The 18,002-nt window shown below is 44.3% G+C and overlaps 1 protein-coding gene across 1 annotated transcript in view; it reads left to right on the top strand.

The window, feature by feature from the left end:
- Window positions 1-18,002, top strand: part of gli3 (GLI family zinc finger 3) — a 101,375-nt gene that overhangs the window by 55,698 nt on the left and 27,675 nt on the right. Inside the window, exon 5 of the mRNA XM_085172323.1 lies at window positions 17,614-17,819. Coding sequence (XP_085028449.1) covers window positions 17,614-17,819 — 206 coding nt within the window. The remainder of the gene's footprint in view (window positions 1-17,613; window positions 17,820-18,002) is intronic.

Below are 18,002 nucleotides of genomic sequence, written 5' to 3' on the forward strand. Positions count from 1 at the left end.
AAAGCGAGGCCATCTCTGCTCTCCAGTGGTAAGTTATTATAAACAGGGTAACTCTTATTGCTTTAGTCTGCCCCTGTGGAGTGGGTCCGGTGGTGCCGGCCAGGTCAGCAGAGAACTTCAAAGTGCTCAGGGAGCTCGCTCGCATGCACAAATTGCTCCTTTCTCCTCACTATTAGTCACTACCTTCTCTTCTACTCTCTCGGTCATTTGTATTCTTTGCATCCAAACAGTGCAGGAGTCCTCGTCCTTGTGGCGCTTGTTTCCTACCCGCCGACACGGAGGAAGCGATCAGCGTGCGACGAGGACAAATTGGATGGGGCAGCTACTTGGGCCGCATTATGTTTGATATTCTTCATCATTATCAACTCCCCCCTTTCTCCTCCTCAGGAGTCATATCTCTCCCTTGCTGATGTGCCACTAAGCGTAATGAATTTTTTATGTCCCCCCCACCCCCGTCTCCGGCCCACCCCACCTCTCAACCCCTCGTCTCCTGCTCAGAGGAGGAAGGGGGGGTCGAGGCGAGGAAATAAAAAAAACAAAGGGAGGTGATTGATGCCTCGTGTCACTGCAAACAAAATGGCAAATATAATTTAGCATTTAGCTTATGCGCAGATAATGGGGCGAACACGCTCAGGCAACATAAGCTCAAACAAACAGCCGGGCTTGTTATCCGTCAGGAGCGCTTTGGTACGAAGCGGAGCAGCAGGTTAGGGAGGAGGAGAAAAATGTGGAAGCAGGCGGGGGTGGGGGGGTTAGAGGGACAACATGGAGCTGAAGAATTGAATTAAGGGGGAGAAGTTACGCAGCAACGGTGTCTTCAGTCACTCTGTCCGGACGGGAGTTATCTGCGCGCTTGGTTTGCTGTCACTGGAGACACGGCCATGCTCCTGCCACGCTACTTAGGGCCTGCTTATCCAAACCATTAGGCGTGGAGCTGTTTAATATGACACGCTGCGCTAAGGGAAACTATTTGTCATGATTATAAAACAGCTGTTGAGTGGCCAGCCTTATTTAAATATAGTCTTGTGAGCTCACTGTCATGCGCATTATCTGCGGGCTCTACGTGGGTTTCATGCAGAAATTGTTCTCATCTACTTTGGATTCTTTTGCACAGGGAAGCAGCAATATTGCCTGCTTGATTAAAAAAGCAGCCCCGAATTCCTTGGTGGGAAGATGTGCTCATCACTTGTGGTATTACAGCTGCGTCCAACCACCTGATGGCAAATTGGAGTTAATTACACTCCCAGATTTCAGGTTTTGAGCGAGTTTCAGCAACTAAACTTTACGACTGTGCAACTACCGCCAAAGCGTAAATCTCTGCCAGGATTTAAGCGATGCATTCTGCTCGGTAATGCTGCTTGTAGGCAGCCCACGCGAGGCAGTCAACGTATAGCTGTCGCTCCGGGGAAATGGAGGACAGGAGGCGGCTTATGGAGAAATATTGAATTGTTTTAAGACAAGTTCTCCTCGGTGAGCAGAATTAATCGTTATTAGCCCCCTCAAAGATATGCCTAAGTACACAGGGACTATTATTGCAGTACTTCCCCATGCAACCTCTCATTAGGGCCTGTAATTACAGTTGGGTTGGCCCTGCGGCAGTTCCATCAATCCAGCCGGCTTCCCCCCGCCATGCACACAAGCCAGCCACCACCGGGCATCCGTGGCCGGAGAAAAACACCACGAGCGCCCGGCAGCTTGTTTCCTCTGTGCCACAATGACACATACACCATCCGTACGTGGCAAATGAACAGAATCATATCCTATTACTGTGAAGGGCCTAATTGAAACGTGTTTATTTATGGCCCTCGTTTTCAGACGAGGAGCGGGCGTTAGCAGCGCAGCTAACGGGCTCCAGTGATATGAGGCGGTGGAATTAAATTAAAAGCTCATAAAATGAAATATGCTCCGTATTAGCTGTTTGACACTTAATTTGCCTTCAAATGAGCAGAGGAAATCACAAATTAACTGTCCTTTGTTTTTTTTTTCTCTCCCCTCTTTACCTCACCGCCCCTATTAGGCAAGGGAGAGTGCAATTACAGACAGAGGCTAATCGTTTAGTTTATGAATTCTTGTGGGGAAGGTACCAATGTGCCATTCAATATTAACGCCTCGGGGTCAGGAGAGGAGGCGGGGGGGTGGGGGGCGATTTCTCTTTACTGAGAAATTTATATTCACGTGCAAGAACAGCACTTAAAAAGAGTTTCAACAATCTCAGTCTGAGTCGAAGCTAATCCCAACAACCAACAAGAAGCGTTTAACAGGTTTCTTCCTTTTTTATCTGAAGTAACCTAAACTTTACTGTCCTGCACTGATCCGGGATCAGCTGGAGTCTTTTCCTCCTTTAAACTTGGCCAGTTTTCTGTGTGTCTGTGTGTGTCTCTGGTCTGGAACCAGCTTAACTCCAGACTTAGCAAAGAGAGAAAGAGTCTTTCCTGCCTAAATAAACACATTGATCTGTGAAGAGCAGGCTCTCCATGGGAGCTTTGGTCCCCTTTGTGCTGGTTTGGCTTAATGGGAGTTTGGTGGGGGGTGGAGGGGGGTGAGGCCAGCTCCAACAGAAGAGACCACTCCTTTCATTCCAGCTTTATTGCCTGACCGCGGTACACAGAAAAACAAAACAGCCCTCTCATGCAACTCAACGCCGGCTCTGGGTCACCCGGAGACCGTGCAGAACAAACAGAGGTATTCGTCACAAGTCAATTATCGGCATCAGAATTTACTCTGGAGTCCCGGGCCCTCGTGCTGTGAATGGGGGGCCACTAAAACGACAAAACATTCTTAGGGGATAAGCAATTGACTCACAACCTTTCGCTCATTTACCGTATGTGGATTTAAAAAAGAATTAGTCGAGCCAGCCGAGTCAATTAAAGAGTCTATAAAGCTGTAAAAGTAAACGAGCACTCTAAAGAGATTTTTTTCATGAAAGGCTTTCTTTGTGGTAACTATTACTTTAAATTGCTTTCCCTTCCTATAAAGTAAAACATACATATATATTCCCCACTGTATACGTCCCCCCCCCCCCCCCAAAAAAAAGCAAAATTAGCTCAGATGCTGTCAGTTTTCTTTATTCTCAAGATATTAACAGACCTTAAGGACTCGTGTGTCTCATAAATAAAGTAAAGCGGTTTATTTTTCTCTATATGTGGAGTTAGGGTACAGGTGGGGGGCTTTGTGGGTGTGTTTCCGTGTTCAAGACCTGTGTGGTTATTTCATTCAAGACCAGTGTTTGTTCAGCTGCAGGGCCGAGCTGACTAGAAGGTATTCTGGAGGACCGGGGAGGGTGTGGGGGGAGAGTTGTGGCACATCTCTGTCATCACAACAAAACCTCAGCTCAGGAACGATGAAGCAGGGAGGAATTAATTGGCTCCAGGGCTGCGTGAGCTGTTGCTTCTCAAGCTTTGTTTCATTTAAACATGGCACCAACTTGACTGAGTCACCTTGTTACCCTCTAAATCCAATCAGCTCAGAAGTAAAACGCAAGAGTTCGGGCGCATCGCCCCTTACGCACTTCTTCCTCCCCGCTGTCCTCACCGAGCGCGCCCGCACGGGTTTTTGTTGTTTTCTTTAAGATGTGCGCCGAGTTCCTTTTGTTATTTACATAAACTGTTGTCAGAGCGCCCAATCTGCTCACGGAGGAGCCGAGTGTTGCTTTGCATAAAGACCACGGCCTTATCTCAACACCTCCTTCCAGACGGGATGAGAGCGAGCATCGCAATACGTTGCACGCACACACACAGACACACAGATGTGCACACAAGCAGCATAACAATAACACAATAAACAATAAAAAGACAAAAAAGGACCTGGTGTATCTTTTCTAGAAGCTGGTGGAAATGGAGCGTTTCTTACAGTGCGATTTGAGGCCTCGTTTAATCATTAAAATGTCATTTTCAGCCACTTTCTAAAAATACAGTCCAGATTTTCTACAGAAAAATAATATATGTAAAGATTTTTTTATGGTTCTTCACTTTTGAATCTGTTTTCGACTAACATAGAATGGGAAGGGTAGCCATAAATTGCATCCGGTGTAAATGACCGCTCCACCATCACATCTGATAATCTCCATCCAGATGTGCTTCTGTCACCAGGAAGCAGTGGCTGAAAGATGAAGGCTGCTTTTTCATCTTCCTCTCTTAACTGTCCAAAAAACCCATTCTGTGTGACTTCATAGGTCACCCCTTTCTGGTGGAGTCACCGATACCGCCCCGCCCCCTTCCTTACTCCCCCCCCCCCACCCCCCACACATGCACACAACCCCCCCACCCCTTCTTTAATACTTTCTCAGTGGAGTAAGTCGGGGGGACAGGCGGTCACGCAGTAGCTGGCTTCATGATTAATGGTGTTTATTCTTGACAGAAGGCTCCTTTATTTATCTGCATTGCAGTTTCACTGATACTATCAGTCACCTGAATGAAAAATATTCAGTCATACCAATTTTGCAGTATAATTGAGTAGAGTCACTTCCTTTCAGTCCCCCCCTCCACCACTCCACCCCTTGCTCTCTTTCTCCCACTCTATCTGGCAGCCTTATCATCGCCACAGTAATTTTCGCGCTGCGTTGTTTGATATGGAGAGGCTGGCTTTAGCCATATTTGACATAAAGCCTCTTCAATTTTCACAGGAGGGGGAGAAAAAAAAAGAGCAGGGGAAGAAAGAAAGTTGCGCGCCACTCTGTGAAAATGTGCACGAAAGGAGGAAAATACCCCCCTCTTTTTTTTTTCTTCTTTTTTTTCTGAGGCAATTTCAGGATTTAGAGAGAAAGGAGATAAATGCCTAAGCAGAAATGTGGGCAGATTGAAGTTACAGTATATCTATTTTTTTTGTAATACACTAGTTTCAGAACCCTAAATGGGCAGTGTAGCCTCCCTCCCATCCCCTCCTTCACCCTGTGCACAGGACCGTGATATTTTGAAGGCACCTGTGTAGTTTGAGAATGATGGATCCAGCAGGTTGAAAGAAAAAAAAAGAGGGGGAAAAAAACGAGTTTGGCACAGCAGACATTTGACAAGGCCTGTAAAGGTTTTAGGGTTGAGTCATTACTTGTGGAGATCTGTTAAGACATGTTCCAAAACTCTACTTACCAGGCTAGGATTACTTATGCTGGGGCCACTGCTGCCAGGGCTGCTGCTGCTGCTGCTGTGTGTATATTTGTATGTCTCCCTGGTTATTAAATATCACATGCATTTCTTTTAAATGTTTTTAATCCTCTTTAAATAGTTCATTACTGGTTTAATACGTCTTTCAGGCAAACGGGAATTGTCAAAGAATTTACAGCATTTCCAGTCTGATCCCTTTCACGAGCATTTTATTAATGCAAATCAGTTCCTGTCTGGTTATCCTTTCGACAAATATTCCCTTTTAATTATATTCTCTTCTGTGTTTGGTTGAATTTAATTTGAGGCTCCATTGAAAACGGCTCTGAAAAAGGTACATTCTGATAAAGCAGGAATACATGAATCTCTAATACGAGGGGCCTGCGAATTTGCACATGTAACACATTAGTGGATTTGATTTCCCGTACACAAGTCATTTGCCCCCTCTTCATGTTTGAGATCTCAATTTGTAGCTCTCCCAAGGAGCACAATGAAAAACCAGGTCTGAGGGGAAGAGATAACAGGCAGGTGCCAACAGCTGTGTGTGTGTTTGGACGCGTGCGTGTGCGCGCTGGTGCAGCTGTGCTCGCACACGCAGATAGACGCGCGCTTGGAAATAATTTTAGCATTTATTCCGCTGCCATTTTTTGTTGTTATTTTGATCGCCATCCGTCAACTTTTATTGTCCTCCTTAATATGATATCGCGACTAAACTCCTGCTCTTTGTTGTGTTTGCCGCCAACCGGTTTCATTGTCCGCACCACATTGTTCAGACGTCTGACAATTTATCGTCTGCAAAATAAGCCGTCCATTAAAGCAGCGCTAACTGTATTTTAGTAGTCTCTGTCACTATTGTGGAATGCATTCATCAGATATGATGAAACACCAAATATTCAGAATGCAACTGTAACAAAAATTCCACTTTATGGTATTTTAGCTTGAAATATAAGAAGCATAGTTAAGAAATTACGTAAAGAAAAAGCATGCTGATTAATTTTGTGTAAGTCGTCTGATTGATTAATCGAGTAATCTCTGAAAAAAATCAGTTTTTTGCATGACGTGCTGTGGTGCATGCAGAGTAGAGAAGTAAACGCAGTGGCTTATTTGGTGGGTGTGGCCGAGTGTCACTTTTACGAGACCCTCCTCTCATTGGCGGGGGCCTGAGATACAACCCCAGCACAGACGGCGTGCCGCCTCACATCGCCTCCCCGACCTCAGGCTGGTGTCTGCTCCGCACATATAAGTCGCGTTTAAAAGAGCCTCCCGGCAGAAGAAGCCATCACTTAAGCGCACCTTTGCTGCGTTTGAGGAATCACCGAGCTTCAGAAAGGCTGCTTCTTACCTAATGCAGAAAAATCAATTCTGCTTCCAGATTTTAAAAAATTGAGAGTCAGTTTTCTGCTTCTTTTTTCTTTTCTTTTTTTCTTCTTCTTTTTTCGAATCAACCTGTGCCCTAAAGCCGTCACGCTGTAGCAGTGTAGAAATGTGGAATTTCCATTACTCTGATCTCTGGGCTCTGAGCTCCAGACCCTGCGATCCCACTCTGGGGGCCAGTTATAGCAAGTAACGAGACCAAGGGAACAGGGTCATAAATCCTCTCCAACTCTCCTCATTTTCCATCCTCTCTCAGTCCCTCCTTTCCTTTCTTCCCTCTCTCCTTCGCTTCCGACTCTCCTGGTCGAGCCTTGGGTAAATGATTGAAGGGAACCCGAACGCAACAATGCAAAACATTCCCACATGTCGGTTACAAGAATGCTTTTAGTCATTGTGCTAAAGACCAATGAAAGTTTTAATGCTGGGAGGAAATGAGTTCATTACAGCTTCTGGACCTCCTCCCCTCCCTTTCTCTATTTGTTTATCTTCTGAATCGCATTTTTTTCTTCTTAAATCGCTTCTTTTACACTTTCCTCACCAGTGAAAATTAATTCATATCACATAAAGCGATTTCTTTTCTCTCAGCCCTTCCTTATCTCCCTTATCAGATGTGGCGTCCATTACATCTGATAGCCCGATAGGATGGTTTCCTCTAATAGTGCAGTTTGCAACACGGGTCAAAAGAGAAGCCCGTTGCTATTTCTGTCTCCCATGGTGCCTCTCTTTTCTTTGAGAGGGCGTCAGCTTGTGAAGTTCTTTCATTTATTTATTTATGTTTTCATGCCGAGTGTCCGGCGGGAGCTGCTCGCAAATATGCCGAGTCATGCACACAGCTGCAGGGTGCTTATAAGACAGAGCAAGTTTTTTTTTCTTCTTTTTTTGTCACATTTTCATCATTTCTCTGACCAATTTGACTAAATTAGGAATGAACGTTTATTTAAGGGGATGGAGTAAAGCTGGGAAACTTGTTCCTGGAGCCAAAGGAAGTAAAAAAAAGTGTTTCCCTTATTAGGATCTCCTATTTCTTAACAGTTTTGCTTCATTTGGGTAGCGAGGTTTGTGAAACGTCCTCCCTCTCTTTGGGTTTATCCAAAATTTCCTCAGGTCTGTGTTTAAGCTTCCCAAAGCTTCATCGAGCCTGCGCTTGGCGCCGCCACGCATTCGGCCCCTTCATGATTAAATATCAAGGAACTCCACTTGACATTTTATTAGCCCAACAAGATGGATGAAATGGGCAGAATAAAGTAGGCTGTGTCTGTTCACTTTCCCACCAGCGCTTGCCTTTCTTCTGTCCGGCTTTTCTTTTCTCTCCCTTCCTCTGCATGAAGTATGTATTAGGAAAACGTGATGGATTTCGCTCTGAAAAGGAGATTTTTAGTGCCAAGGAGGAAACACATATTTCTGTCTCGTACCTGATGCTCTTGCTCTGCTTCTTCCTCTTCTTCCTCTGTGTCTCGGCTTTCCCTCCCTTCCTCATCCTCCTGACCCCCACCTTTTTTTTTTTCTGTTGTTCTACCTCAGATCTCTGTCTGAAGGATTAACCATCTCCAGCGGTGTGTCTCTGCTGTCTTGTAGCGCTGTGTATTGTTTGTGATTTGCTCAGGCCCATCCGTGCGGCTGCTCATTTCGGCAGCCCAGTGTGACGTGTCGAATTGCGAGGGGATCGTGCGGAGCTGTCTCACGGATCCACGAGGCTCCTCGCAGCCTCTGGGCCACACTCATTCTCCAACACCGCCCCTCACCTGTGGGCCGTACACGCAGGCACGCATGCTCATTACCTGACTCGTCGGGTAGCTAGGGCGATGGGGTGTGGAACCCTGAACCCTGTTTAGCTGCAGGCGTCAGCTGAGTTTCTGTGTAAAGGCATCGGGGCCATCGAGACATGGCATGAGAGGAAAAAGAAAGGTAGATGTGTTTCCTCCATGTTTTCAGAAGTTTAACACTTTAACACCCAGGAGTCCCCCTCCTGTCTTCTCTCTTGCCCGAGGCATGCCAGAGGAACTCAAAAAACACTGACTGAGAGCTAATTCCATATACTCACTCTCTCGCTTTGAAAAAAAAGAGAAAAGCAGGGGAAAAAAACAGCAATCAAGTACGTAATTGGTTGCGCACAGAGATGAAGGTGTTCTACTTGTAAAAGAGCAAAATCAAGCATGGGAGACGACCAAAAAGAAACAAGAAAATCCTCTTTTTTTCCTTGTTTTTTTCCCCTGAGCTCATGTTTGTTCCCTGATTCCAGCCCCCTTGAAATTACAGGAAAAAAGGCTCATTTTGTGCAATTTCACTTTCATGTTTTCATTTTCTCGCTGTATACTTAGTTGATTCGTTTTGGTAGACGTTCTTATCGCGATGGCTGAAATTACGTTTAATTGCAGTTCGTTGGGAAAAAAAAGGCTTTAAAACAGCCTGCGAACAAAATCAAAAAACACAAAGCAAACACAAAAAAACCAACCCTGCTGCGTGGCAAAGCCAAATATAAACTTTTCAAAAACGACGACTGTTTTCAGTCACATTTTGAAACCAGCACGAGTGGTGAGAAGATTTGAATCTGTCTTGTATTTTTGTTTTTTCTCGATAAAGCCCAATCCCTTTCTTTCATAGCGTTTCGCCTTGATCTCGAACAAGAAGCATTTTTCACGTGTGACTCAACTTTTAAGGTTCATGACTCCTCTGGAGTTCACAGAGGTGGCAGATTCAACCAGAGCCGCTGACACCTGGACCAGTGTGTTATGACTCAACCCTGTCACACTCTCTGACTCCTGCTAATAAACATGTCTTACCGCTCCAGCGGCGTGGAGTGATACGTGCTCACAGAGATGAGCTATATGCCGTTCTGGCAGAACGAGTGTGTATCTTCTGCTTGCGTGTGAACGTGACTGCAACACACACTTGTAGGAGTTGGGGGGGATTGAAGGAGACTGCTGGGAATTGAACTGCACAGCGACTGAGTATGTGTGAACTGACGACGCAGTGTATGGGAATGTCTGGCACGCCCCCAGAGGTATCCCGCAGAGAGGGAATCCTGCTTGATGTGACCATGAATAGAAATCCTTCCCACCCCTCGGACCCACCCAGGCCTTTGATGTCAGAGGGTCACGCAGAGCCCTCGCAGCGTTCGGGGAACATATTTACCCCGAATGCCTGGCAACCTCACCATACCCTGCCAGCTCTGCCGCCTGCATTGCCCAGAAGAAAAGCTTAAAGCAGACACTGCTGCTGGACTGCAACGAGGAAATTCAGATTAGTTGGTGCTGACAGTAAAGGCCAAAGAATGAGTTTTTCAGCCTTATTTGATGAATCACTCATTTGGTTTTTGAAGTTTCTAAACTTCAACATTTGACGAGGCGACCAGTCTGGAGCTTAGTTAACAAGGTGCATCCATACACTGCATACGACTGTTATTTCCAGCAATTAATCTTCTTGACTGCTTATCCTGTTCATGGTCATTGGGGTTAAAGGAGTCTATTACTGCAACCACAGAGCAAAAGGTGGGATACAACCTGTACAGGTCCTTCTCTTTAATATGGGGCAATTAAGATAATAATGAGCATTTCAAAAGCAAAAAAAGTGGAGAACACATTTCTTTGAAGGAGTGTTAGTAAAATTTACTGCATAAAAAGTCAGTTTTTTCTCAGATATTTGCCTAAAAGGCACCAATAGAATAAAGTTAAGACAAAGACACTGCACGACTCTTACTGGCGCAGTGTGGAGAAAATTCTTTTTATTATTCTGTTCGTCATCCCAAGAAAAATGGTTTGTCACAAAGGCCATGAAGGATTGCAGTGGAAGAGGGAGTCCAGTTTGCGCTGGAATGTGTGTTAGCTGCAGGTCTTAATGAAGTCTTAATGAAGGAACCCCTGAATTCTCTTTCCTCTGTTTGTGTCTCTCAGTCTCTTTCTGTCTTCTCTCTCTCCCCTTGTCTCAGCTCCCTCTCCTCTCTCCTTGGGTCTCAGCTGGCTCAGTTCCTATGGCCCTTTGATCTCAGTGAAAGGGTTTGGAGCTTTAAAGTGCTTGTGTTTCCGCTGTCAGGAGCCTCTCTCTTCCTCCTCTCTGGTTTAGGCTTTCAGAGCGGTGGCAGTGCTGTGCCGTGGCTGGGTGGGTTAGAGGGTTGAGAGGGGGTGGGGTGAGGGGGTGGGAGTGCCGGCTTCTATGAGGTGGTGAGATTGAGGTGAGGTTTGAGGGGGGGAGGTGGGCATGTGATGCTGTCAGCCTCGGTCAGGAGAGGTACTGACACCTGACAGATCCCAATTCCCTCTAAAACTCTCAGTTCCCACCTCACTCAGCCCCTTGTGGCCACGTGTGTGTAAACTGCTTCTTTATTTTTCACTAATATGAAGTCCTGTGCAGTGTTCTGTTACTAAATCATCCATCTGCTACTAAATATTGTTAGCAAAAAAAAAAAGAGAGAACAAAAAACTGTCAGTTCACAGTACTGCAGTGTTTTTGTGTCAAACAGAGAAAATAATAGAATCACAGAGACCTTTGTGATGGGTTAGGCCTTGTTCAGACTGACTGCAGCAGCACTCCTTGACAGTAGGGGTGGATAGGAAACATGCTCAAGTTTTGATATATGGTGAATAAAGTTCCATCCTTATAACATATTAAAGCAATTATTTTCCCATCTTACCATCAATCAGGTGCTTAAAGTAATCACAGTCAGGGGTTTTTGGAGCCAGTGTAGTGCTAAGCTATTATCTAGCAATAGCACAGACCAAGGTAGCTGCTATCTATTAGCATACTACATACTATCATACTAAACTGCTACAGATACTGTTAACATAATTAAACAAAGCACCTATCTTTAAAAAAAAAGAAATGTATTATACTCATATTCATATAGCACTTTATCTACCTCACATCCTCACAGAATGGCATCAGCTGGGATTTGAACCAGTAACCTTCTAATTGTGTGAGGCGAAGCTGCTAACATCCCCATGAAAGTTAGCATACTCAAAGGCTAGAGTTAGCTACAGCTCAAATGTTTAGAAGATGTCTAGAAGTGGACATTTTAGCAGGTGAGTGTGTGGGAATGTACTGATTTTCGGAGCCAGCCCAGCAAGTGGTCTTATAGGCAACTGCAGTTTTTTGTTGCCCCTAATACTGATTGTCTACAAGTCTAGAGCATTAGCCATCACTAGCTTTAGCTTGAGCTTCTTCCACGCACTTGGCTGCTTATAATTTCCATTTACGAGTGTAAAGAGAGAAGAAAAAACCTTGTTATCAAGTTAATGACACCTGACTATGTAATAATATGTAATAATATGTCATGTATATGTAATAATAGCTAAATGCTAAATGGACTGGTTCTTATGTAGCACTTTGATACTTTGCCCACATACATACAAGCACTTTTTCTATGGTTAAGTGCTTTCTATCTATAGACATTCACACTTCGAAGCAACTTGGGATTCAGTATGGTGCCCAAGGACACTTTGGCATGCAGATTGGATCAGCACCACAAACCTACCAATTAGTGGGTGACCTGCACTACCTCCTGAGCTACAGCTAGCTACAGTATAGAGATTGACAGACCACGTGACTTTCGCGCATTGCATGCCGGTAACTCGTGGCAAAACAATCCAAGTACCGCATCAAATGCAAGCATTTGCAGCACCGCAAAACGTTCATTCTCCGGTTCCAATACCTTCTTGCTTTTTCTTTGCCCCCCAAAAAAGTTATGTACAAAACGAAGGAGAACAATGCCGGTCCGTACAAAGACAGACTTGATGAAAAGGCAAAGAAAAGATACGAGGAAAAAAATCAAAGGAGTGAAAGGGTTAGACCCTTATGAGCACACAGAGTGGACAAAATACGTTAGCGTGCTGCCCAACTTTCACCACGCTCATATTTATAATCATACGGTTCTTGGAGTGAGTGCATACACTCATGAAGTTTAGTAACTTCAGGTCACTGCAACAAGCCCAGGTACAGTTTACCGACGGATGGGTACAGGACCATGAAATGCACCGTGTAGAACGAAAGACCATCGTATGTATCATAAGTTTACCAGTCTCACAAATCGTCTTCATAAATACACATTCGTTAACCGTTTATTAATAGGACCTTTGAGCTCAACGGTAATTGATAGCATAGCGCCACAATTTCTGTTCAGCGCCAGACTTGCTTGTAACCTATATCACCAATTATGTTATAAAAAATGACGTATTAACTACTACAAAACACTGACCTTTGTGGAAATGTTTGGAGCAGACTAACCTGTGAGCTGGACTGTTCTGGGACGTTATATTTGGTCTTTGAATGGCTGCAATCCAGGCCATCTGTCGCCTCTTTTTACTTCGGAAACATAGCTTGAATAATTTCTCTTCAGCGACGTAATCCGATAAAAAAAAACGATCTCTTTACCCATCGGCTTCATGGCTGTCATGCGACCGGCTATTGCAGTTAATAATACAACAGCTTCTTGACAGTTTTTTGTGTTTCTTTTTATCGCTGTGTAACTGATTTCAATTGAAAGCCTGCGTGCGCTAGTACCTCTTGCCACGAGTTCCCAGAATTCTTTGCGGTTTTACCCTTGAATGACGTCACATTTTCAATCTCTATACTATTATTCATAGCTGCAGCTACAGGCAGTAGTTAAGTGTGAACATGAGATGCATCTATGCTATTTCATATTCATTAGTTCCTCTGTAAATGTGACATCGAATCAATGTAATTGTTGGCCTGTGTCATGGAAAAGCTACATTTTCCAGCACTCATGAACCGTTGCAGTGTACAGACTGGTTTTAGTAAGACTTCCTCTCAATTCGGCAGGGTCATGACTGCTGGCTTCAGTGCCTTTTTTTCTTCTTTCGCGACTCTCTGTGGGAGTAGACTGGCAGCTCACAGATGAAAATTTGAAGGTCCATGAATACAGTTGTTGGGTTATTGGATTTGGACTCGCCAATTTCCTGTGCTGGTCACCAAAGAACACATGAAGAAATTTTCATCTTTTTTTCTTCCATGCGCAACGATTTCATGCTTGAGCTAAAAGTATTTTACAGAGCCCGGTTTCTATTTTAGCACGCCGCTATGTCAATACCACCAGGTCAGACTGCTGCACCACAATGATACCTTGTGTGCCTAAGTGAAGTCATCAGCCTTCACCGCAAATGCATGTTTCTGTAGCTTTCTCCCCACTCCCAAAAAAAATAATTATTAGTGTTGATATAATCTTGTTCCAAACGAAGATTCAAGGTCTCTACACTCCCACTCTACAAAAACTCAAAATCTTTTGGGGACATATTTACACTTGGCAAGTGTATATTCATTGGGTGAAATAAGACGACAGTTTAAAATCCACAGACCGCCCCGTGTAAACATGCGATGCCATAAAGAGGAGCTGGCTGGTTTAAGAAAGGCCACGTGAAAGGAAATAGCTTCCATATGTCAGGAGCTCAGGCTTTCCTTTTGCCTGTTCTGCAGGACGTCTTCTTTAAGGGTTAATAAGAATTTATAAACCTGTGAAGGACGCAGAAGAGTGAAGTTTTTCTCTTCTAAGAAGAAGTATGTAAAACCCTGCAGGACAACTTTGATGTAAATCTCAAATCAGGTGTATCTGAGACGCTACTTCTCCGCACCCACACACCTACTCTCACATCAGCGCACACACAGGGCGAACATTCCTGCAAACACACGCTGCACATCGTCAGACTGCTTCCTTTTGTCATGTTGATTAATGCATGCTGGCAGATGCTGAGATGATCACGGCCCTACAGAGAGCAGCTGAGCACGGAGGATCGGCCACTCGCTTGCATTTTCTTTTAAAGACGCGCCGAACCTCCTCCGAACTATCAATCTCTCCGCTGTCCTCCTTAAATCCCCTCACACCTGGCGGCGGACCACTTGAGACGTCTTTTTTTCCCCCCTCCCCTCCTTGTCCAACTCCCCCTCTGCCCTAACTCTTCCCTGTCCACCCTTCCCTCCCAAATTCATAGGTCATATGTTCACATACTCCCTCCTTCCCCTCCCTGAGACTACTGTTCACAGTCATCTCTTCCATTTGTCACGATTTTCCCACCAGTATTCCGGCCATGCAGGCGATTGCTCTGATCTTATTTTTAATTAATTGGAAAAAACCAAGTAAAGGTAGAGGCATTTAGCTTGGGCCGGTGTACGGGGGTGCAGCCAACACATGACAGGTTTAATCAGTGTCATGGCAGCCAGAGTGGATGTCTGGCTTCCCTCAAACAGGCCATGAAATTCCTCTGCTCTTCCTCCTGGGTTTTTATTTCAACACAGAAAATGTGAAAAATGCTTCCAGAGATATTAGTTGTGCTTTCTTTGCTGCTAACCGAATGCCTTTTTTTGCAGGTAATGGTTAAAAATGTGTGTTTGCATGTCTGTTTCTCTTCTTTAATGACTGACAGAGCAGGTTTTTTCGGTTTCCCCCGTGCTACATATTTCCCCCGAGTGCGTACGTGTACGAGCTTCAAGGTCTGCCATGTGACAAGAAAGCGAACATCACCCTGCAGCTATGTTGTGATCTCTGCAAATGAGGCATATAATGGTGGCATGGGGGCACATGACTTGCTTATCGTGAGCACGTTCTTTCGTCCACGCACCTGTTTTGAAGTTTGCTCTCACGATGGCCTTCTCGGCGAGGAGGAAATGAATAATTTATCGGGAGATTTCTGACGGCTGACGTGCAAAAAGACACCAATCATATGGAGGTGGAGAAAAATTCCACGACCGTTTGTGTTGCAATGTCAGGCATGAGCCTGAAAGTCGCCACCTTTGCGCACTTCAAACAGAAAAGGTTTTGCTCAGGATTTCTCTTCTTCCTCCGGAGAGCGCCGGCGTCTTTTTCCCGTCCACCTGCTTCAGCGTCGCGAGACATGTTGTCACACTGTCGACCGCAGTGCAGGCCTTTAAAATTGCCCCATAGCCCCTTTTTGGTCTAATTACAGAAAGGCTTCTGAAGATGAAGAAGTTCACGTGTGACTGTGTGTTTCTGGGTCTGCTCCTGAGTGGATGTGTGTGTCGTTTCCACTCCTCAGTGCTCATTATTGACCCTGGCCTGAGCTCTTTCATTAGGGGGGCTGTGAAGTGGAGGGACGAAGGGGCCAGGAGGGGAACAGGGGATGGGGCAGAGGTCGTAATTGGGCTGTTCCACTCCCTCTGGCCTTGCTCAAGGTCACTGCGAAACAAACGTTGGGCCAGGCTTTTTCCTCTCCCTCTTTTCGCTCATCCTTTCCTACTCCTGGGGTCTTTTGTCACAGTAGACCAGTCCATCGGGGAGCCCCAGAGAAGCAGAGGGGCTAATTCAGTCTAATCTTTTAGCCCGTTAATGTCTGCCTGATATGGGGCTTTCTCCACATCCTCAGGGGAAGGCCTTTGTGGTGTAGGCCATCATTATGAAGTTTCCAGGCGCTCCTAACCAATTATAAGAAGTGGGCACAAATTAGTTAATCTCAAACTCTGCTGCTAAGAAGTTTTCCTGATTGTTCTCAACTTTATTTCACATCTCGCAGAAAAGACAAAGTTGATAGTAAAGGTTTCTGATAAAGTGAAGCCCGATAGCGCTCACATTTTCTATTTAAAGAATGAGAATTTGTATGAGACTTGCCAGTGGATTTTGTACAAAATTGTATCCGTCATGTGCAATTCTGTACACGGTTTCATCTCCAAGCCAAGTTCGAAGCCATCTGAGCAATGTAGCGTTGCGGCGCAGCGTTGCTTGTCTGGCCCTGGCCAGCGGTGAGCTCGGTCTAACGTTTCCCTCTGATTAAGACGCAGTGGTGAAAGCTGCCTTTGATCTGAGGAAATGTCTGCGTAGGGAGCAGTTGGAATGCAGCACTCTCCTCTCTGCTTTGCAGATGGAGGGAGAGAGATAGTGTCATAGCCTATTTGTTTGGTCTCGCCACTGCCAGTCTGCCAATCGAATTAACATCTGGATGTTCAGGCTGAAACAAGCCTGATGTCCCTGGTTCAACTGTGGCGAAACTGACTTATTTATGTTTAATTTACTCAAGACTGACAACATAGTGGAATCAAAATCAAAAGTGGAATCTTATTCTTGTACACAAGTTGATTTAAATGGTCTAACTGGTCTCTAAATGGTGTCAGATAGAGGGAGTCTGTGACAGCAATACTGAAGTAAGTTCATTTATAAGTCAAAGAATGAAGCGATATTAGGGACACTTTAAAGAAATCATCATTTCAAAAAAATGTTCTAAATGTTTTAATTAATTTTTAAATTTAATTTTTAAATAAATGTATTTTTTTTAAAATATTACTTTTATTTATAGATACATAAAAAGAAGGCTTTTTACTTTTCCCAGCTCCATATATCCATCAAATTAACAGCTGACTAATTTCTGCTGAACTTTTCAGATCAGGTTAAAAATACCAAAAGAAAAATAAGTAAGTTTACTTATTAAATGCTTTTTACAGACAAACGGTCACAAAGCATTGTGCACAAAAAAGAGTAAAATAAATAATACGTACCAGGATAGCCCAAAAAAATATAAGAATTAATAAAAATAAACAGGCAATTTTTAAAAGTAAATAAATTCAATTCAACTCAATTCTCAACAGAAAGCCTCCTTTAGTTTATTTTTATTTTTTCATTCAGTTTTGTAATATCAAGTTTATATGTGACTTTTCAAATATATATAAATATATATTAAAAAATTATAAATATTTGTTCAACAGTGTGTTTTTAATATTCTTTTCTACACATATATTTTTTATTATTCAAAATTTTTCCTGTAAAGAAAAATAAATATGCCGAAATTTCTAGCTCCATACTTTTGTTCTTGAGTAGCTTTGCATGAGTCACAGTTTCAAATAATCCGTATTCATCTCAACCTTGTTCTTCTCATTTTAAGTCAGCTTTTAATCTGATTGGCTGCCCCTCATAAACAGATGTTTTTTAAAGCAGGTTGGTGGGTGCAGGTTTCTGTGCAGATGGCCAGAGATTTGTGGCTAAGATCAACAGTTTAATGATATTTCCTCATCATTACATCATACTAAGCGACTACTTCATCCCTCATTGTATCACTGGAACCCCTCTAACAGCGTTCAAATGCCAGAAAATAAAGAAAAGCACGATACCACCCCCCTTTATGTGACGCCTTTAGTGAAAACTTGTGATTTGAGTTTGTATCATATGTGTCATGTTATCTTAATATTTTCTTCTCTGCAGGCCTCCTGCTCTGGCGGGCAGTCCAGCTTTCTCCGACATCTCCCTCATCCGGATCTCGCCCCAGCGGAACCCGTCTGTGGGGGCTGAGTCGCCCTTCCACCATCCACACCCCTACATCAACCCATACATGGACTACATCCGCTCTCTCCACAGCAGCCCCTCCATCTCCGTTCTGTCAGCCACCCGGGGCCTCAGCCCTGCAGATGGTGAGTAAAATGAAACATAAACTGATACACGCACACACAACGCATGACGCGTGCACACTCACACACTCAGCTGCACACAGCCCCAGCAGAGGGTGATAAGGCCTCAGAAGACCCTTAAAAATAACGGCTGGAATTGATTGCGGAGGTTCGATTGCTATTAGGGGGAATCTCGGTTGTGTGTAT

Source organism: Neolamprologus multifasciatus, chromosome 9 (assembly GCF_963576455.1).
Source record: "Neolamprologus multifasciatus chromosome 9, fNeoMul1.2, whole genome shotgun sequence".
Taxonomy (NCBI): Eukaryota; Metazoa; Chordata; class Actinopteri; order Cichliformes; family Cichlidae; genus Neolamprologus; species Neolamprologus multifasciatus.